The 21,730-nt window shown below is 37.9% G+C and overlaps 1 protein-coding gene across 50 annotated transcripts in view; it reads left to right on the top strand.

Moving 5' to 3' along the window:
- Nucleotides 1-21,730, top strand: part of phldb1a (pleckstrin homology-like domain, family B, member 1a) — a 73,594-nt gene that overhangs the window by 39,483 nt on the left and 12,381 nt on the right. For 3 of the 50 annotated variants that reach the window (XM_009301573.5, XM_689556.11, XM_009301577.5), the window contains 15 exons: nucleotides 241-477; nucleotides 3,071-3,208; nucleotides 3,525-3,662; nucleotides 4,137-4,265; nucleotides 6,893-7,048; nucleotides 7,172-7,282; nucleotides 9,297-9,383; nucleotides 10,105-10,224; nucleotides 13,253-13,372; nucleotides 13,686-13,838; nucleotides 16,068-16,211; nucleotides 16,504-16,563; nucleotides 18,494-18,563; nucleotides 18,719-18,938; nucleotides 21,508-21,598. In XM_009301573.5, coding sequence (XP_009299848.1) covers nucleotides 241-477; nucleotides 3,071-3,208; nucleotides 3,525-3,662; nucleotides 4,137-4,265; nucleotides 6,893-7,048; nucleotides 7,172-7,282; nucleotides 9,297-9,383; nucleotides 10,105-10,224; nucleotides 13,253-13,372; nucleotides 13,686-13,838; nucleotides 16,068-16,211; nucleotides 16,504-16,563; nucleotides 18,494-18,563; nucleotides 18,719-18,938; nucleotides 21,508-21,598 — 1,974 coding nt within the window. The remainder of the gene's footprint in view (nucleotides 1-240; nucleotides 478-3,070; nucleotides 3,209-3,524; nucleotides 3,663-4,136; nucleotides 4,266-6,892; nucleotides 7,049-7,171; nucleotides 7,283-9,296; nucleotides 9,384-10,104; nucleotides 10,225-13,252; nucleotides 13,373-13,685; nucleotides 13,839-16,067; nucleotides 16,212-16,503; nucleotides 16,564-18,493; nucleotides 18,564-18,718; nucleotides 18,939-21,507; nucleotides 21,599-21,730) is intronic. The other 47 variants (XM_073952229.1, XM_021476492.3, XM_073952245.1 and 44 more) reach the window with 24 other exon arrangements.

Genomic DNA, 21,730 nt, shown 5'->3' with positions numbered 1-21,730 from the left:
GATGTTTGGATCTGAATGAGCCCAGTAGGTTATGTTATAGAGGGTGACGCTGTCTTCGATATGTTCTGTGGGTGTCAAGTTGCAGTGAGTTTAGAACATGCCACACGAAGCTCCTAAAAGAGTGTATGAGAGCGTTAATGACATGTGTTTACATCATTTAAGGCTTTGTGTGGTTTTCTTGTGCACTTTAAAGCTGCATGCACAGCTGAGGGTGTTTCGTTTGTGTGTGTTTGTTTCCAGGAGAGGCAGAGGCTGGAGACCATTCTGAATTTGTGTGCGGAGTATAATAAGAGCGATCCTCCGGTTGGTGTGGACGCAGGGAGGGTGTGCCTGTTCCCGGGGATGGAGGAGGTCTCTGTTCGGCGACCGGGCCCTGACCCTGTGAGCGTGCCGGGCCAGAGCTCTCACAGACAGAGAGAAAGCGAGGAGGACAACCTCAAAGAGGAGTGTAGCAGCACTGAGAGCCAGCACCAGGAGGTACAGCACGCACACACACACACATATACTCATTGACAAAAACTACAGTATGAGAGAGAGAGAGGTTAAGAGAGAGGGGACTGTAATGACTCTGAGCTAATGTTTTTAGATTTCGACCAAGACTAAAATGAAAAATAAAAGACATTCTTGGTTACTATTCAGGTTATTCAATTTGTGAGATTCATCATGCGACTATTTGTAGTTTAGATCATCTCATATCATGCTTGAGAACATCATCAGCGGGTTTACACAAATTGGAGTTTGTGCTGCTTGAGTAGCTGTCATTTTTCATGTGAGATCAAATGTGAGAAGAAAATAATATTGCTGTTAATCGATTCAATATTTAATCATGATTATTCGTATGATTTAACTCGCAATTTATTACAAATTAGTCACACATTTTTTCTGTCCTGAATATACCTTTAATTATTATTATGATGCATTTTGTACTGCATATCAACAACAGGGACTACAGAGCACATATTAAAAAACCCTGAAACATAACATTGTTTTATAAGGATGCACCGAAATGGAAGTTCATAACTGAAGAGGGAAAAAAAAAAGAATTCACCTGAATATGAATGATATTAATGTAATTCGCTATTACAAATATGCATTTAAATGGATATTCCACCCAAATATTCTTTTGTCCTCCACTTCCAAAATTAGTTTCTTTTACATGATGTTCTCTGGTAATTTTTGTTTTTTATTTATTAATATTACATTATATACTATGCTATTTTGAAGAATGTTGAAAGGAATGAAAAAAAAACTGTTCCACATTCAGCATGCTTCAATAGTCTTTAAAATATATTTGTTCTCTATGAGCAAACAAAATATATTTGTTCAACCTATGAGGTTGTGATTATATTTATACCAGATTGTATAACAGATTAAGTATCCTCAGACCTTCAGATCAGATTATATAAAACACAAAAAACAACTTCTAAGGTAAACTTATAATTATGACCATTCTTCAATTCCAATCATTATTGTATTATATATATATATATATATATATATATATATACACACATACTAACATACAGTATATATACTTACTGGCCACTTTATTCATTTTATTAGGTACTCCTAACAAGCACCAGGTTAGACCCCCTTTTGCCTTTAGAACTACCTTAATCCTTCGTAGCATAGATTCAATAAGATACTGGAAATATTCCTCAGAGATTCTGGTCCATATTGACATAAATGACCCATAATGACATCACGCAGTTGCTGCAGATGGTCGGCTGCACGTCCATGATGTGAATCTCACATTTCACCACATCCCAAAAGTGCTTTATTGGATTGAGATCTGGTGACTGTGGACGCCATTTGAGTACAGTGAACTCATTGTCATGTTCAAGAAATCAGTCTGAGAAGATTTGTGCTTTATGACATGGTGTGCTATTCTGCTGAAAGCCGCCATCAAAAGATGGGTACACTGTGGTCATAAAGAGATAGACATGGTCAGCAACAATACTCAGATTGACTGTGGTGTTGACAAGATGCTCAATTGGTACTAATGGGCCCAAAATGTGCCAAGAAAATATCCCCCACATCTATAAACCACCACTACCAGCCTGAACCGCTGATACAAGGCAGGATAAATTCACGTTTTCATGTTGTTGGTTGTCAAATTCTGATTCTACCATCTGAATGTCATAGCAGAAATTGAGACTCCTCAGACCAGGCAACGTTTTTTCAATCTTCTATTGTCCAATTTTGGTGAGCCAGTGTGAATTTTAGCCCCAGATTCCTGTTCTTAGCTGGCAGGAGTGGCACCGGGTGTGGACATCTGCAGCTGTTTTGACGTGTTGTGCGTTCAGAGATGCTCTTCTGCATACCTTGGTTGTAACGAGTGGTTATTTGAGTTACCTTACCTTATTTGAGTTGCCTTTCTATCAGCTTGAGCCAGTCTATCAACAAGGCTTTTGCGCTCACAGAACTGCTGCTCATTGGATATTTTCTCTTTTTTGGACCATTCTCTGAAAACCCTAGAGATGGTGTGCGTGAAAATCTCAGTAGATCAGCAGATTCTGAAATACTCAGACCAGCCGTCTGGCACCAACAACCATGCCACGTTCAAAGTCACTTAAAACACCTTTCTTCCCCATTCTGATGCTCGGTTTAAACTGCAGCAGATCATCTTGTGTGTGTGTGTGTGTGTGTGTGTGTGTGTGTGTGTGTGTGTGTGTGTGTGTGTGTGTGTGTGTGTATATATATATATATATATATATATATATATATATATATATATATATATATATATATATATATATGGCAACAACACACAATCATTAAACTTGTACAAGTTCTTATAAACTCCATATGGGAACATAAACAGAGTTGCCTCTTTTGGTCTGCTAGTCCCTTTTGAATTCACCTAGTTTCTTCTGCTCTCTCTGTGAACACTTGCCTACCTCAGCCTTTCATTCTCCCTTTCTTTTGAGAAAAAAATGGTTTTCGTTCATTTAGGTCACTGTTAGAATGTCAGCTAGAGTTCTTTTGTTGTAAACCTTGTCTGAGTGTTCTTACTATAACACACACACACAAATACACACTTTGTTGTAATTGACAAATGCTTTCTCAGCATGAAGATACTTCAGTGCTGGGCCAGCAGGAGCGTGTGTATCTGGAGGAAGAGCGGCTCAGGATTCTGGCACGAGTGGATGAACTGAAGACCCGTGTCACTGACCTGGAACAGCAGATACAGGAGTCCAGGCAAGAGGTTAGACCATCACCAGTGTAATAATGTGTCCACAAAAGTACATTCAGCCCACGACTTCCCTCAGTTCTGTCTTATCTGCAGAATGAGAAGGAGAGATATAGATAATCACATCAAAATGGGTAAAGTCTGTTCAATCACCAGTCGTTTTCTTCTACATCAGTGCTCGGCCATCTGTCATGCATAGAAACATCTTTGGTGTTGCATAGTGGAATCAATGTGAACGGCGGATTCTGCCTGCTCAGCAGAACTGCGCTATTCATATCAACCGAAACATATGGAAGCGAACAGACTGTTGAATGTGTGGTTTTATTGGCAGGCGGAGATGGAGAGGGCATTGCTGCAGGGGGAGCGCAGGGCGGAGCTTGATCAAGTGGAGGCAGAGCTGGAGATCATCAATCAACTTCAGCTGAAACTGAATGAAGTGGAAAATGCGACTCAGAGGGAGAAGGAGAAGGTACCGATAACAGACACAAACTATCAAGCATGCTTTCCGCTTTCCTGTTTGTTTCTCCTGAACAACTTTGTGTACTACCATTCTAACAGCCTGACATCTAACACTCTATTAACCTAGATGACACTGAATAGTGCACGTTTGAATTGACATTTTAATCTAAAAACATGGCTTTGTTCCAGATTGTACCATAAAAATTTGTAAAAATATCACAATTATGAAACTAAACACACTATAATATTGCACTGAGTCGAACTGTCTGCTGTATAAATATTTATTCGGCTCAGATTTACTCTGCTGCAATATGTGCTCCGATTGCCATGGCAACACTATATCTAAACCTCTCTTTTAACACAGCATGGTGTCTTTATCTAGCGTTTTCCTCTTTGTTTCCACCCTCTCCACCAACACTTGCTCGCTGCAGTGTGTATTTTTACCTGTGTGTGTGTGTGTTACGTGTGTAATGTTTTATTGTAGGAGAGAGCTAAAGTCTCAGCTGAGCGGGATGTCCTGGCCAGACTGAAGGACTCGTACAGTGAGCTGAAAGGCCAGCTTCATAAATGCCCCGAATCACTGAGGGAGCACTTACAGGAACAACTGACCAGGGTCAGTGTGTACTTTGATACTGCCCGAGAGAGCCACGCTGATTATCCAACATATACTTTACATCACTTTAAAGAGACACACGAGAAAGGAAAGAAATGATGAAAAATAAAGAGTTGGCAGGAGATAATAGCAAATTATTTGATTATTTTTTAATTAGTACATATAATTGGTGTTGATTCTAATTAGAAAGTCCTTTTGGGAAGAAAGCTAAATAAGAAAATATGTTATTTTGCTTTTAGAGTCCTCCAGAGGTCTTGATGTGTTTCATTAAGCGCTCAAATTTTGATGGTGATTAAATTTAAAGGCTGCTAATTATGGTTTCTAATTGTCCAGTGTGGATATAATTTTGAAGAAAATTAGCTGTTCAGAAGTCATTTCTCTATTGTTTCCTGTAGTATAAATGAAAGCCCTGCTTCATCAACAGAGATAATTGTGGTGTTTCCCTTGCTCGTGTTGAACACCATGAAATATGTAACGTCAGATTAATGTAATGGTGTTAAACATTTAATTAATGGGATTCTAACTAAACACATTAACTCTGACAGCTTTAATAAAGGAATGAATAAAACCGAAAACATCAATGTTACAATTCTACTTAATAAGAGTAACTGATATTGCAATTCTGTTTAAATAAAAAAGTAATCTAATTTTGTGGTTTTAAACGTTAAGTGTTCTGAGATATTGCGTCATAATTCACAGTGTGAAATATATTGAGATTTATTCTGAGGTTCTCAAAAACATTTACATAATTATTAAATTATTCATATGTCGATATAGCGTAGTATACCACAATAAAACCCCCTGAATTATTAGCCCCCCTGTTTATTTTTTCACAATTTCTTTTTAATGGAGAGATTTTTTTCAACGCATTTCTAATCATAATAGTTTTAATAACTCATTTCTAACTGATTTATTTATTTGACTAGATGTTTTTCATGACACTTCTACACAGCTTAAAGTGACATTTAAAGGCTTAACTAGGTTAATTAGGCTAACTAGGCAGGTTAGAGTAATTAGGCAAGTTATTGTATAATGATGGTTCTGTAGACTGTTGAAAAAATATATAGCTTAAAGGGGCTAATAATTTTGTACTTAAATGGCTTTTAAAAAGGTAAAAACTGCTTTTATTCTAGCTGAAATAAAACAAATAAGACTTTCTACAGACGAAAAAAAATATCAGTCATACTGTGAAAATTTCTTTGCTCTGTTAAACATCATTTGGGAAATGTTTATAAAAGAAAAAAAATCAAGGGGAGCTAATAATTCTGACTTCTACTTTAATTGATTGTTGGTTATGCTTTCATTACTACGCTGTTATTACAATTGATTTATTTTGAAACAGAATAATTTCACCATGAAAATAGACATAAAAAATATATATGAGCAATTCCATTGTTATGGATGTGACATTTGCAGTAAAATTTCCAAACATAAATTCACAGAGAAATTATATGTTAACATTATATTGCAACATTTGTTTATATTTTTCAAAAAATGGGATCAAAAAATATCAATCTGTGAAGAGATTTTATATTTTAAATAGGGAATATAAGTGTGTTATGGATGTGACCAAAACAGTATTTAAGTTTACTGTATTCAACATACTTTGTAGTAATTCTGTGAATTAAACTGCACGACCCAAAATAAACAATGCTAATCAATAGGATAATAGTTAGCTAACTATATAACAAAAACGATTGATTTTATTTTATTTACCAGTTAAAGTTGGCACTTGTGTGACTGGTTAATTAAATATTATAGTTTGAGAACATTAACAGAGACATTTTAGAGTATTTTTAAAGCACTGTAAAATAAATGCTTACACAAAGACGCAGAAACAGTTTCGATATTTTGCCGATAACTTTTTTCGTGGCAAGGTTGACATGCAAATTAAAACAGTTTTGATTAAAATGATAACAATAATCAGTAATCAATCAAGATACATTTACTTTAATATAATACCAACTGAAAATATAACACACTTGTTAAAATAAGCATTGCTATATGGTGAATCTCCTTCCAGTATCAGCAGCAATTAATGGGCGACAAACACGACTTGATATAATAAGAGCCTTAACTGGACAGCTTGTTAGATTCTGGATCTGTACAAATTGCACAAATATCCTATGGCTGTGTGTGCTGGCTGTGTGTCTGCGCTTCCTCTCGAGCCACAATATGCTCATGGCAATAAAGGGTTTACACACTGACTGAACAACAACGAGCGTTATGATGCACCTCAGCTCTTATAGGCAGCGGAAATGCATGGATGTCATCTATTTGTCTGTTTGTCTTTTGCTTTTCACTCTTGCTTACATGCCTTTTATTCACTAAATCTTCTGACTAATTCACTGATATTATAATGAACTGAGCGAATCGCCCAACCGTTAAGCACCATGTAGAGTATATGTCTGACTGTTTTTGTTTGTTTGTTTGTTTCTGGATATGCGTTTTGAAAAAATGTGTTCCACTCAGCAATCATTGTTTGGCAGACAGAGTGATCTTCTTCGGCATGTCATTGAGGAACATTTGTCTGTCTGCTTGTTTGTTTTTCCCATCTGTTCGTCTGCCTCTGTCTTCCCCTCTCTGTCTCTCTGTCCATCTGTGCATGTGTGTGTGTGTGTGTGTAGAAGGTGGAGGCACTGGAGTCGGCCACTAAGCGCTTTGAGGATTTGGAGTTTCGCCAGTTGGAGCGGGAGAGTGGCATTGAGGAGGAGAAGGAGACGGTTGGCAGGCAGCTGTTGCAGGAGAAGGCAGAGTATCACCGGAATGTGGCCAAAAGGAAGGTAATAGCACTGATCTCATGTCAGGTCTATTATAGGTCTCATAATGTCAGTATTGAGCTGCAAATCTTGGGTCAGGCTAAAGCATAGACACTTTTTGGTATGAAATTTTTTTTGGTGATGCAGGAGAAAATGGCAGCTTTGGAGATCCAGGCTAACCAACTTGGACTTCAGGCAGCTCAGGATTGTGAAAGAATGGCCAAAGATAGAACCCTGGCCCTGCAGATGCTCCACAAGGTTGAGTATAAGGATTAACATCTGTCTACACTGATGTTTGACACTTAAAGGAATATTGCAGGTTTGGTTGAAGTTAAGATCAGCTGGCAATATTTGTGATAATGGTAAAAAAACACCACTTTTTTTGGAAATGGGCTCTTTTTACTACTCCCCTAGTGTTAAACAGATGAGTTTTACCATATTTAAATCCACTCGCTTTTTAGGGGTCTGGCGGGAGCACGTTTAGCTTAGCTTAGCTTTGCATAGATTATTGAATCGGATTAGACCAGTGCTTCTCAACCACATTCCTGTAGGACCACCAACACTGCATGGTTTTAATGTCGCATCCATTACAGGTCTTTCAGTCTCTGCTAATGAGTTGAAGATCTGAATCAGGTGTGTTTGGTTAAGGAGACATAGATAATGTGCAGAGCTGGTGGTCCTTCAGGGACATGGTTGAGAAACACTGGATTAGACCATTAGCACCTCGCTCAAAATGACCAGAGTTTCCTGTTCATTTTTAATTAAAAACGAAAAGTTGCTTTTTTCTACAGTAGGGACAAGCTTATAATAGGAATATTATTGAAACTTTTTTTGGTTTTTGTGTGTGTGTGTGTGTGTGTGTGTGTATATACATACACTGACCGGCCACTTTATTGGGTACACCTGTCCTCTTCTCATTAACGCACATTTCTAATCAGCCAATCACATGGCAGCTACATGCATTTAAGCATGTAGAAATGGTCAAGACGATATGCTGCAGTTCAAACTGAGCATGGGGAGGAAAGGGGATTTAAGTGACTTTGAACATGGCATGGTTGTTGGTGCCAGACGGGCTGGTCTGAGTATTTCAGAAACTGCTGATTTACTGGGATTTTCACGCACACCATCTCTAGAGTTTATATGGTCAGAAAAAGAGAAAAGAGAAAATCTCCAGTGAATTGCAGTTCTGTGGGCACAAATGACCACTTGTTACAACCGAGGTATGGAGAAGAGCAACTCTGAACGCACAAAACGTCAAACCTTGGGGCTACAGTAGCAGAAGGCCACACTGGGTACCACTCTTTTAGCTAAGAACAGGAAACTGAGGCTACAATTCACACAGGCTCACCAAAATTGGACAATAGAAGATTGGAAAAACGTCGCCAGGTCTGATGAGTCTCGATTTCTGCTGCGACAACATGAAAGCATTGATCCATCCTGCCTTGCATCAACAGTTCAGGCTGGTGGTGGTGGTGTAATGGTGTGACGGATATTTTCTTGGTACACTTTAAGCCTATTAGTACCAATTGAGCATCGTGTCAACACCACAGCCTACCTGATTAATGTTGCTGACCATGTTCATCCCTTTGTGACCACAGTGTATGCATCTTTGATGGCAACTTTCAGCAGGATAACGCACCATGTTATAAAGCATGAATCATCTCAGACTGGTTTCTTGAACATGACGATGAGTTCACTGTACTCAAATGGCCTTCAAAGTCACCAGAACTCAATCCAATAGAGCACCTTTAGGATGTGGGGGAACCTGAGATTCGCATCATGGATGTGCAGCTGACAAATCTGCAGCAACTGTGTGATGCTATCATGTCAATATGGAGCAAACTGGAGGAATATTTCCAGTACCTTGTTAAACCTATGCCACAAAGGATTAAGACGGTTCTGAAGGCAAAAGGGGTCCAACCTGGTACTGGTAAGATGTACCTAATAAAGTGGTGAGTGTATGTGTGTGTGTGTGTGTGTGTGTGTGTGTGTGTGTGTGTGTGTGTGTGTGTGTGTGTGTGTGTGTGTATATATATATATATATGTGTATATATATATATATATATATATATATATATATATATATATATCTACATATACATACACACATTGATTATTGTCGTAACTTTGCTCAGTTTAAGTAATTGTTGATTCAGCTCTTGTAAAGTATTCAGTTTAACTTACTGTAAATCCATAAACCTTAAAACTCCAAAATGATGATATTGAATGTTGCTGTAATTGTACATGTGACTATTTTGACATCTGACTATAGGAAAAGGAGAGACTGTCTTCCCTGGAGAAGAGATACCAGAGCTTGACCGGTGGAAAGAATTTCTCCAAGCCGACCAGCACAAAAGAGGTGAGTTCATTCAACAGCCTTCACTGTGCAGTATTTACCAATGGCTAATTCGTAGCCGGTTCGAGCCTCTGCTAAGTCAGTTGGCGTTTCTGTTTCCCCCACAGTCCAATGACATGCGGTATAGGTGAATTGGGTAGGCTAAATTGTCTGTAGTTTATAAGTGTGAATGAGTGTGTATGTATGTTTCCCAGTAATGGAAGGGCATTCGCTGCGTAAAACATATGCTGGATAAGTTGGCTGTTCATTCCGCTGCAGCGACCCCTGATTAGCAAAGGGACTAAGCTGAAAAGAGAATGATGAATAGTTAACCTATTTTTGGTTGACAAACAAATTTCATTAGCTATAAGCTGGTGAATGGACTGTACAGATGCCTTATGATCTGAACTTGTAGAATCATTATAATTCACGAGCTATCTGTGCTGTACTTCAGCATTTAGTGCATCGGTTTGAAATAACCGTATCGTTGTGTACATCCTGATGCTGGTGGTGTCCGTGGGGATCCACTCGACTCCCACTTGCCGGCGAAGTGCACGTTTTTTCTGGGTTATCGCCATCGGCAATGAGCTTCATGTCAATGCCTCTTTGATCAGTCATGAAATATGTAGAGGGAATCTGAAGAAGTTTGATAGGACAAATAATGTTATAAAAATGCTCTTTGGCGTGGTTTGTGCAACTCTTTCTGTGTGGTGCTGTTTGACTTTGGTCTTCATATTCAAAACAGGAAGTGCTTTACATCAGCGAACCCGACTTTTTAGATGAGCTCCCTACCCAGAATTCTCTGCTCCCCTCATCCAGTACTCAAAGATCCACCCCTCAGATATGTTCTAACAGGCCACAAGAGGTAAAAGCATGACCTTGGGACAGCTCTGAGTGATTTACAAACTAACAGAATCATTTTGAATGTGTGTACAGCGCGGTCACCCATAAAAAACTATGTGGCTCTGTGTGTGTTTCTATGTGGCTAATGGCAATTGTAAAGAACTTAATGCTGACAGTTCCTCAACAGTTCAATTTGTGATTCTGCTAGTGCGAAACTAATTTTTCATTTATTTTTATGAGATACTACTGACAAAATTCATACTGTGTTTTTACCAAAAAATTTTCATCCAGACTATTGTCCATAATTTGTGATAATAGGTTTATTTTGCTAAATATGACTCATATAAGTTTAATTGTCTGTGACTTAAATCACACCACTTGTTCTAAATGATTTTGATTTACTAAAACATAAATGTTCATTACAGACATTTATTATGTTAGATAAGTTTAAGTTAGATAGTTTTTTGGCCCCATTAAAGAAGTTTTGCAGGAAACTATTTTAGTGTGTATTTCAGCCACATTAGGTTAATGCAGCTGTGAGAACCGTTATCATACCCTAAACTAATCCTAACCCTATTTACAGTATTGTATTATCATCAAACCTATCATCAATGTATTAATATTATAATACTCATCAAAAATATGTATTCAACATATAGTATCAATCAAACGTTTGGGGTTGCTGAGATTTTTTTCATCTTTTTGACTGAAGTCTTACACTGTTCTTACTACACACAATGTGATGCTGCTTTCTTTTTACTATGATTAAATAATTTTTTGTCCTGAGCATCCATGATAGCAACCAACAAAGTTTGTGTTTTAGAAATAGCTTTTGTTTCTGTGGCATCGTAGCTGAAAAAGAAGCATTATTTACTATGACAATGATCCCCTCAGGTGCTGATCATGTGCTTTATATAGTGTTAGTTGGATTAAATGTTATCAGAAAGAGTTGGAAATCAATTTAACATGACCATTTATGAGCATATAAGTTACCTTAGATCCTGAAAATAAAAAAAAAACTAGCAAACATCCAGTTCAAACGTAGATGTTTAATTTGTGACTCAATGTAAAACTTAATAATATTAATAATGTTTAATATTTATTCAATTGATTATAAACCTATCTATTTCTTTTTGAGTTCAGTGCACTATTTTACACCTCTGAATGGCTGTTATTTAAATGTATTCAAATGTCATGCAAGGTCTGAAGCACACAGCCGAATTGCTTGTCACTGGAATCTTGTCCAGTTGTGCGTTGTAAGAACACAGTGTTATGCTCACTGGGACGCTGCCTTTATTTGATAAAAATACAGTAAAATGATTTGATTTTGAAATAAATAATTGCAATTTACATTAACTCCTTAACAGAACTGATTGTAATATATTGATATGGTGCTCAAGAAGCCTTTTATTTTGCTAATTTAGAAAAAGTAGTTGTTGTGGTTTATGTCTTTGTAGATATTGTTGGATGAATTTCTGAAAAACGTAATTAAAATTATAGTCAGTGTGCTAACAATTTAGGAACAACTCTGGTTTGTTCAAAGTTGAATAAAGCAACCCAGGCTCATTCTGAAAACGTATCGCTATATACATTTCTGGAGGGTGCCAAATACGTCTCAGAGGCAGCGGTCGACTGACTCACTGACTTACTGAATGACTAAACGATCGACTGACCCCCCCCCATACTTCTGTGTCAAGCGCACACGTTTGCTACAGCGCAGCCTAACCCTAACCCTCACCGTGCCTGTCGGTGTCGATGACGTGCACCTCTAAAAAAATGCAACTACACAACTACGCGTAGCGCAAGCTCTGTGATTGGTTGGCTTGGAAGGGTGACGAGTGTAGGCGGGACCAAGAGCCGCGTGAGTCAGATGGAGCGAGTGTTTACAAGTGTCAACTGTTTACAAGGAGCTGCGGATGGAAACTGTTGCTTTGTGTTTACCTTATAGTTACAGTTGTAGCACGTCCGCCAGTTCCTGCCTCAAAATAAGCAAGTTTCAACCACTTGTACATTAAGGAAGCTTTCAGAAAAAAACAAAACACCAGTGAAGAAACTCGACACAGAGGAACATAAACACCGCACTGCCAACTAGCATTTCTGAAGTGTTATTGCAGAGCAAGAGAAACAGCTTGCAGAAGTATGAATGCACAGCTACGCATGTTGCATGTGCCGTGGGTCACGCTGATCACTTGATGCAGAGGTATAAACCAGGCTTTAGGCAGTCAGCTCCTAGCGCAAAAAGGAATCGCATCATACCACCCTGTAGCGTTCCCTTTAAAGATGAATTGCAGCCATATGTACTTCTGGGTACATAATTCGCGATCTCCAGAAATGTATATAGGGCTACGTTTTCAGAATGAGCCTATGTTGCAATAAAGTGGGAATTTTCAAGCTTTAGAGTTTATAAGACATACTTTCAATTTCCAAAATATTCACACTATCAGTGCTTTTATTGCTTTTTTTGATGGCTCTTTTTAGTTCCTTTCTTTCCGTATACATTTTATCACTGTGACATTTTTAATTAAAATACTGACCCCAAATGTTTGATTAAATGGGCAATTGAAGGGCGTGACACCTGGAATGCTTGCAGGACTCTGTTTGGTGTTTGTGCTGTTTGTTTGTTGAGCATTCATCAGTTCTACTGGCCACAGATTCAAGGTTGAAAATGGGGAGAGTTTGCATTTTGTGTGAGACATCACTGAACCCTTAGGTGTGGTTTGTCCTAATCCAGCATGAATTCAGTTATGTTTAGGCCATTCATGATTGCTATGGTCACATTACCTAGCACTGGAATGGTGTGCACTGCTATTATCACACATGTCAGAAGGCATTTGTGTGTGTGTGTGTGTGTGTGTGTGTGTGTGTGTGTGTGTGTGTGTGTGTGTGTGTGTGTGTGTATTGGAGATGTAGCAGAAATGGTATCTGTTGGGTGTGAGCATGCTTTTCCAGTGGGTGCATGGAGATTTGTGGTGGAGTTCTTCAAGTCTCAAGATATGAACTGAAATCCTTTGTGGATGTGTGTATGGATGGATGTGTGTGTTTGTGCTCAGGAGTACCTCAAACTCTCTGATGTATATAAGATGTATGGGAATGGATGTGTCCCCGCCCAGACTGCCTCTCCTAACTCGCTCTGTCTACCGCTGGCTGTAACATCAGACACACCTCGTGAGGTACGACTCCTCCACTCACTCTTTCATCCGCGACACAATCTTTTCCCTTGCCTTTCCGCCTCCTGTTTCCCTTTCCAATGCCATTTATTCCTAGTTTGTGACTTTTCTTTCATGATGCTGTCAGAATAACCCACTGGCTGTCTTCCCTTGAAACTCCTATTTTTCACTTCTTCATTTCTTCTCAGCTCTCTGTCTCTCCAGCTGTCTTAGCTGTTGCTGTATCCTCCACCTTTGCTACGCCAGCTTTATGCTTGTGTATACCTGAATCACTCTCATTACATGTTGTGTTTATGTGATGTGTGATTGCATAAAGGAGTATGTGACGGTCAGTCAGTTAAACCAGCTGTTCGGGATGCCTAAAGTTGACCCCTACCCCACTTCTTCCGTCCAATCATTCCAAGCTATTGACCCCGCCCACTCCAGCCACACATCCCAGTGTGGCTCCTCCCAGTCACTTCTTGTTGAGGTGTGTGTTATTTTGTGGTGTCGATGTGTGCATACTTTTATTTACCAGTATTTGTGACAATGTTCAGAGTTGAATGTAGAGGAAATTGAAGCTGTAGATTCTTATTTCTTTTAGATCTGTATCATACTTTTAATAAGTGGTGGCCAAAGTACACAAATTAGGCACTTGAGTAAAAGTATAGATACCCTAGTAAAATGTGTTTAATGTCCCCCTTTTTTAGTTTTACTTGAGTTAAAGTACAAAAGTGGTTGATTTTAATTTGCTTAATATAAGTAATATAAGCAATTTTTAAGATAATTTAATTAACAAAACTTATGGATAATTCATGTTAACTTAAGTAAAAACAGGTGAAACCCCATTCATACGATGGACCGCATTTAGGGGTGTGTTTCTCAAACAATGACATAACTCGTGGCTGAACTATCACAGTACGATGCATCTTTTGGGAAAAGAACAATGTAATCACTAGTGTTTCCTAAAACCGTAATTAGTTCTAACATAAAACGTTCTTACGCCCCATTCACACGGGGCTTCAGCGTCAACACTTGACTAAAGGCGTGTCTGAAGTTGGGGCTAAAGCGATCGTCATAGCAGCATCAGCCAATGAAATTCTGTCAGCAATAGGCCACTGTCTAGCAGGTGTATTTGCATACAGTGATCTGATTGGTTGACGCTTCAGTCTGCGCTTGAAAAGTTGAGCTAGTCCCAACTTCTACAGTGAGCAACGCCTCTGAAGCAGCGCAGACGGATCCACAATGCAGTTCGGCAACGCCTGACGTCACCCATTTGAAGTGAATGGGATGCGTTGACGCTGACGCCCCGCGTGAATAGCGCGTTAATGACGCACTAAACAGGGTGGAGTAACTACTTCTTTGGAGAAAATCTCCATAACTTTTTGTGTAAATTGTTTTACACGCACACGGATTTAAAAAAAAATCCAATATTAGTTTTGGTGAAAACATGCACTCGTTTTCCCTATTAATTTAAATATATGTAAACGGCATATATAGAGCCTATGTTTCCTTTACAAATATTGTTGAGAACATTCCATATTCTATTCTAAAACCACTTACAAAAAGCTAGCACATACTATAATCTCATATATAAATCGTCATGTTAATTGTTTTAGTTTGTAGTAGGCTATTTATTAGGAAATAAAAAACAATATCCTACTTAATAATAATAATAATAAAATCTGTCTATTGTTTTGTTTTGTATGTCAAATTTTACAACTTTGACACTTTCAAACCTCTGCAGTAATGTTATAGCATGTAGGCTCAATATATACATTAAATAATATTAATATACATTTTATAATATTAATTTACATTTCTTAATAAATAGCCTAGGCTGTTATAAATTATTCCATTAACGTAATCTATATATCTTGTTGTTTCAAGCTTTGAAGACATAATCTAAATTCACTTTGAAAGCAAATACATGTAAGAGTGATGTTTTTTTAATTATTATTTCGAGTTTAAATGTTCTAAATGAGTAGGGCATACGGGGGATGACTGGGAGTAGAACACAGCCAGGTACTAGGAGTGTATCTACAGCTCTAGAGGTGTAGTTGCAAATGTATAAGTTTGTGACACAGTTTGCGAATGTTTATTGGAACGATGGATTTGGGAAACATTAAATCAACGAACTAAGTTTGTAACAACAGAACTTGTGACCTTAATTGGCTAACAATGTTTTTTGGAAATGCACCCCAGATCAGTTAAAAAAAATCAGTGATTGTTTACTGGTGACTCACTCTGAATAGATCATTTGAATCAGTGAATAGTCTACTGCAGACTCACTTTGAATGGATCATTTGAATCATTGAGTTGTTGACACATGAACAGATATCCAATTCACAAACTGATTGTTCAGTACAATTTAACAGGATAACTGATAAAATTGATATTTTTTACTTAATAAACACTAGTTTCTTAACAATTTCTTTCCTTAAAAAATATTTTTCTATAACTGGAATGTAATAATACGATTTGTTTTGTTTTGTCATGTAGGGAATTACAGTAAATAAATCCTAAAATAAATATACTCTGATAAAGAACAGATATTTAAAATATGTACTTAAAGTAAAAGTACTAAGTCCTTGTCCACCACTGCTTTCAGTGCATGTGTCTCTTCTTTGGAATGGCTTTTTTCTAGTTTCTTTTTTCCTATATAAATTTTTCCTCTCTATTTATCCATCCATCTTCATTTGCCTGGACTGCACCTCAGACCCAGCCTGCATGGAGTAGACCTTCAATCCCTAGGCTAGATTCAGAGCGTTGGTACCAGGAGATCATGGCGGCTGGGCAGCCCAGTCACAGCTGTCCTCCCCCTCTGCCCGCTAAGTGTCTCTCCTCACGTAAACCAATGCAGGTAAACTGTCATCATTTGTCTTTCCTTCTGCTTGCAATCTTTATCTTTTGTCTTTCTTTAAATTCTCCAATCTTAGTGTATCCTTTGTATTGAATCTCTCCAGAAACAATTACTGCTTCTTGAATGAAATGACACTGCTTTTATGTAAAGCACATTTGAGGTCTTTGTTGCTGGTTGTGGTTGCTTTGGTGTTGGGTTTCTCCTTGCTGTGGGGCCAAGCTATCATAGCTTTTAATACTGATGAAGAGTATGATTGACAAACAGGTGAATAACACAGATGTTTTATTGTCAGATGTGTAAGCAGGATGGAGAGACCAATGGCACCTTATCAGGCAGAAACACACCAACCAAAGTAAGAGAGTTTATAATGTAACCTCTAATGGTTGTTTCTAGGAGATTTACTTAGGCCAGAATATGCTGTCTACCTTTTTAAACACTGTGCTGATGTTTAAAATTCAATGTCTGCACACATTTCCGAGATTTTTGTCATCATTTACTCAAAACAGTTTATGTATGTTCTTATAAAAACAGAAAGAATATATTTTTAGGAATATTGGAAACCTGTAACCAATGATTTCCATAGTATTTGTTTGTCCTACTATATATGTCAATGGTTACAGGTTTCCAACATTCTTTAAAATATCTTCTTTTGGTGTCTTCTCTTTCAGTGTTGATAGCCATGAACCAAACTAAAAGTTGTGTTAGGAAGTACTTTTTAATTTGAACAAATATGTACTGTATATATAAACGATATTATGTTTTACAATCAAGAATAAAGCACTGGTTCTTTATTTTTGAGGCTTTGTTGTGTTTATAAGATGCAAAGCAATGTGTGCTCATGCTTCATTCGTAGAAAATCCTGTTATTTTTTCATATATCATACTTTTAATTGTATACAGCTACTCAGCTAACATGAACACAACTGTCATATTTCCTAGTTCCTCCAAAAGTCCCAAGAGGCTCTGATTTGTCAGCTAACATAATGTGGTGTGATTCGCGAATCGGCACGTCACCAGGAAAAGCTTCACGTTCCTACAAGCATGCACTTTTGCGCTGTGTAAATAGTCAATCAGAGTAGCTGTTAGCCGTATCAGTTTGTGCCTAAATCAGACAGAAAATGACACAGAGGACACAGCTAAACCTCTCGCCTGCTCTCTAAAATAAAATCTGACAAGTGTTTTTCACATATATTCAGAATAAGCATGTTTATGTAATATAAAACGTTCACATATGTTTTGAGAGTTTGTTATTTGAAATGTAGAACACAGGGAAAGTGTCTGTATGGAGAGACACTTTAGCCCTGGCGAAGATTGTGGGTGTTTACAGCGGCTTGACAGATAAATATGAATACATCCTTGTTTGGACGTAAATGCAACAACATACTGTTAACTCTGAAAGCTATGCATGCAATCGATCAATTTTAACGATTAAAAATACGTACAGATTGTGGCTCACAATCCACAGTTTCTGCTATTATGGTTAAAGCTGCTTCTTCTTTGAGGAGTTTTTAGCCGAATCCAGCACTGAACTAAGAGAGATTGTGAAAGCTTTCCTTTGTCAAATGCTAGAGCTTTATTTTTTATAATTCTCTGGAACATAATTCAAATTCAACTGTAAGCACTTTGAATCATGTACTTTGGAAGCCCAAATACAGAAACAAAAGAAGCTCTGTAGAAATAGCAGCGTTTGGATGGCATGTTAGCTTTCTCTGCTACATTACAGCATTACAGCGTCTCTGGCCACGCCTTTTCGCTGCATACGGTATATGCGCGTGGTGAATGTGCGTACCCTGAAGCATTTGTGATCCCACTAGCCTTAATGTATTTTTTTGGACTGCCCAAATGGTGTTTAAGCAGCGTTAAGCTAACTCTGTAAAAGACAAGGTCTCCCTTTGCATTGAACTTTAAGCGTCTTACATTCAGAGATGTTGTTTATGTTCACACAGCTACATCACACATAAACTAAAGTTAAAGATATCGTAGTGGACCACCCCTTTAAAAAAGGTCTATGTTTAAGTACTGTTCCACAGTTTGTTTGTTTTTGTACAGTCTGTCTTGTTATAATCTATTTTGATTCCACATGAAGTAAAACAACAATTAATCTTATTGTAAAGACAAAGTTGATGTATAATGATTAATCCTTCAACTATTTAATTGCTCAGTGTGTCTTGTACTCGGACAGAACAATGAACAATGTATAGCCTACACAAATAAACCAGCGTGTGATCCTTTATATCTGTCAATGTGTCACTTTCTATTTACCTCTTTCCAATTTCTCTTCAGAGTCTCCCAGATCTGTCTCCTGCTTATTTGGACATAGACTCCAAGAGACAGCTGGATCTACAGAGCAGAGGTAGCCCATCGCTCATATCATGACTTCGTAAACAGCATGCGTTGAATAATTTAACATTGTTTGGCTAACACAGTTACATCTAATCTAAAGGGTGGTTATAGACATACTGTACCGTCTGGGGTTTTTATCGATCTGCTCTGGGTGTGTTTCTTCAGGGCTCTACACATGTGATGATTCCAGAATCAGGCCTATGGATCATAAACTGAGCCACTGGGGGGCACCACCTTCAGGAGCACCCATGGTCCACCACTCCATTCTGCACCACCAGGCACCCCCAGCTGGAGAGTCCACATATGACACCCTGAGTCTGGAGAGCTCCGACAGCGTGGAGACCAGCGTATCAACTGGAAACAACTCCGCTTGTTCTCCCGAAAGGTGAGACGCTGGCCTTTTTTCTGCCTCCACTCCCTTAACAATGGGTCACGCTGCCCAGTTTCCCCATCAATGTTTTTTTCATCATCTTACCAAAGTAGTTGCCGAGTTGTTTCCATGACAACACATGCGTCCACACAAAGAGACGTGCCATTCTTCTCGTCTTCAAAGTTTGGCCTTGTCCCGAGGCAGAACAAGCACACAATGTCATTTTAAAGTATGTGCTTCTTGGAGCCATGGAGGCTTCAGGTGTTTCGTCAGATGTCGAAGTCATCAAAAGACGTTCTCTTGAAGCTGCCCTACTTTTCAAGATCCATAGTCTGGACTAGAATCTTTCAGCGTGCATTCTTACATATATCGCTTCCATGTTTCAGCAGTTTTAAATTCTCACAGCCCTCCTCACCCTCAGTCAACCTCTTCCTTTGAGGTGGTGAAAGAGGCCCATTGAAAAAGCATGTAGGTCGTGAAATAAAGAAAAGAGAAATCACAGCCTCCTTGACACAGCGGGAAAGAGCATAATGTCTTTTTTGAGAGGGTGCTAGTGACAAAAACATGGTTGCCTAGAGCCTGAGCAGAATAAAACATTCAGAAGGAAGAAAGGAAAAAAACTTACTTCAGCAAAGTGTATTTTTATTTTTAAATTCTGAACAATTTTCAGTGTCATTAATTGACATTTTCTAAAAAAAAAAATTAAAATTTATATAAAAAAAATTTAATTAGAGCTCTGAATTAGCTTTAGTTTTTTTGTTTTTTTTTGGAACAAAATGTTATCAAGTTTGTATTTATTTCAGCTACTGTATTTCTAAACAAATAAATGCTGTGATAAGCTCACTTTTCAAGACAAATTTTTCAATGTCAAGTATATATATTTATACAACAGTTCTGTCTGGTTCTTGAATCTGATTGGCTGATAGCCGTGTGATATTCTGCAAATAACAGCACGCGTACTGCCTCTTAACCTTTCACCCTTGTGTGTTACTCCGCCCACATAAAAGCAGAGGTCACTTTACAGTTTGGCAAATGTTGCTGCTGTTGGACAATATAATGTACTTTTGAGGCATTTTAGGTGAGAATGTAGTTGTTTAGATTGCAACTATACAGTTTATTTATAAGGATAGTGCCCATGTGGTTTAACAGAGCAAGTACAATACAAGTTAGAGACTTCAATGCAGTTGAAGTCAAAGCTTTTAGACCTCCTTTGATATTTCTATTCCAATAAGTGGTTTAACAGAGCAAGTACAGTTTTCACAGTATTTTCTAGTATATTTTCCTTCTGGAGAAAATCTTTTTTTTTTTCTTCTTTTTTTTCTCGTTTGGCTGTAGTAAAGGATAATAATGTAACAAATTAAAAAAACTGCTAATAATGGCATTTTTATTAGCCCCCATAACAAATTATTTTACTCATCACTGTTGTCCAGTAACATGCTTAAATAACCTAACCTGCCTAGTTACTAGTTACTTACCCCAGTTCAGGCTTTAAAATGCACTTTAATCTGAATACTAATATCTTGTAAAGTAATTAGTAAAATATAATGTACTGTCATTGTGGCAAAGACAAAAAAAAAAGATATTAGTGTTAAAACTTATGTTCAAAAATGTGTTGAACAAAATTCATTCATTTATTTTCCTTCGGCTTAGTTCCTTTATTCATCAGGGGTTGCTATAGCAGAAGTAATCGCCAACTTATCCAGCATATGCCCTTCCAGCTGCAACCCACAACTGGGAAACATCCAAAACTATTGCTTAACTCAATGCCTTTGACCCCGGCGTGATTTGAACAAGCATCTTTCCGATCTGGAGTCAGACGTGCTACCGTTGTGCCATAAGGTCATTTCAGCAGTCATTGTTGAACAAAATCTCTCCGTTTAAGCAGCTCTTGAGAAATAGTTGAAAAAGGATTATAATTTTGCACTCTGAAAAATGATGTTTGATCAAACTACTCATTTAAAATAAGCGGAAACAACACAATTCTTGAATTATTTTTTTTAAGTTGATTTATGATTAATCAACTTATAATTATTAATAAGTTAACTTAAGTCCTTGATGTTGTCCTAACACAAATCGATTGTGTGGAACCCATCATTTTTATAATTGTGTCTTCAAGTGTCTGTGTGTGTATATACACAAGTCTCACAGACCAGTCTTTTTATTGTCAAATTAAATTAAATCACTTTTATTGTCACATCATCAGCAGAACGTGTGCTATGACGAGTGAAAAGCTTAGGAAATTGTGTGTACATCTAGCACCAAAAACGACAAAAATACAAGTAAAACACACAAAACACAACAAAGATTGCTGGGAGCTCGCAACACGGCGGCCATGCTCGACACCATCTTGATTTCGATTGTGTAATTATTTTTAACAGCATTTTACTAATGTCTTGTGAGGTCAGTTCACCTATTAGATAACTTATGATTTGTTGTTACTATTCTATGTTATTTTCTATAGAACTCACTCAGTATGTTATGAACGACTGCAGCTGTGGTCTGTCTAGAGTAAGCAGTCAGGATCAGTGTCGTCTTCTGCCGCTAGAAACTCCTCAGCAACAGTAACGCTGTGTTTCTCCCTCAGCAGCAACGGGCTGGCAGGACTGAGACTGGAGGAGATGGAGAAGATGCTGAAGGAGGCCCAGCAGGAGAAAGCCAGACTGGTGGAGAGTCGAGTGAGCGCCATTAAACTTTAATTGTCTGTGAAATATAATCTATCTTTCTCCCTGTCTCCCATATAAAAGAGATCTTTTTCATGAATTTAAAAAGGAAGCCCCTGGTCCCTTTGGCATTACTGCATTAAAGAT

The sequence above is a fragment of the Danio rerio genome, chromosome 5 (genome assembly GCF_049306965.1).
Source record: "Danio rerio strain Tuebingen ecotype United States chromosome 5, GRCz12tu, whole genome shotgun sequence".
Lineage (NCBI taxonomy): Eukaryota > Metazoa > Chordata > Actinopteri > Cypriniformes > Danionidae > Danio > Danio rerio.
Note: the sequence above shows the minus strand (reverse complement) of the source record. Positions and strands in the feature narration are given on the sequence as shown.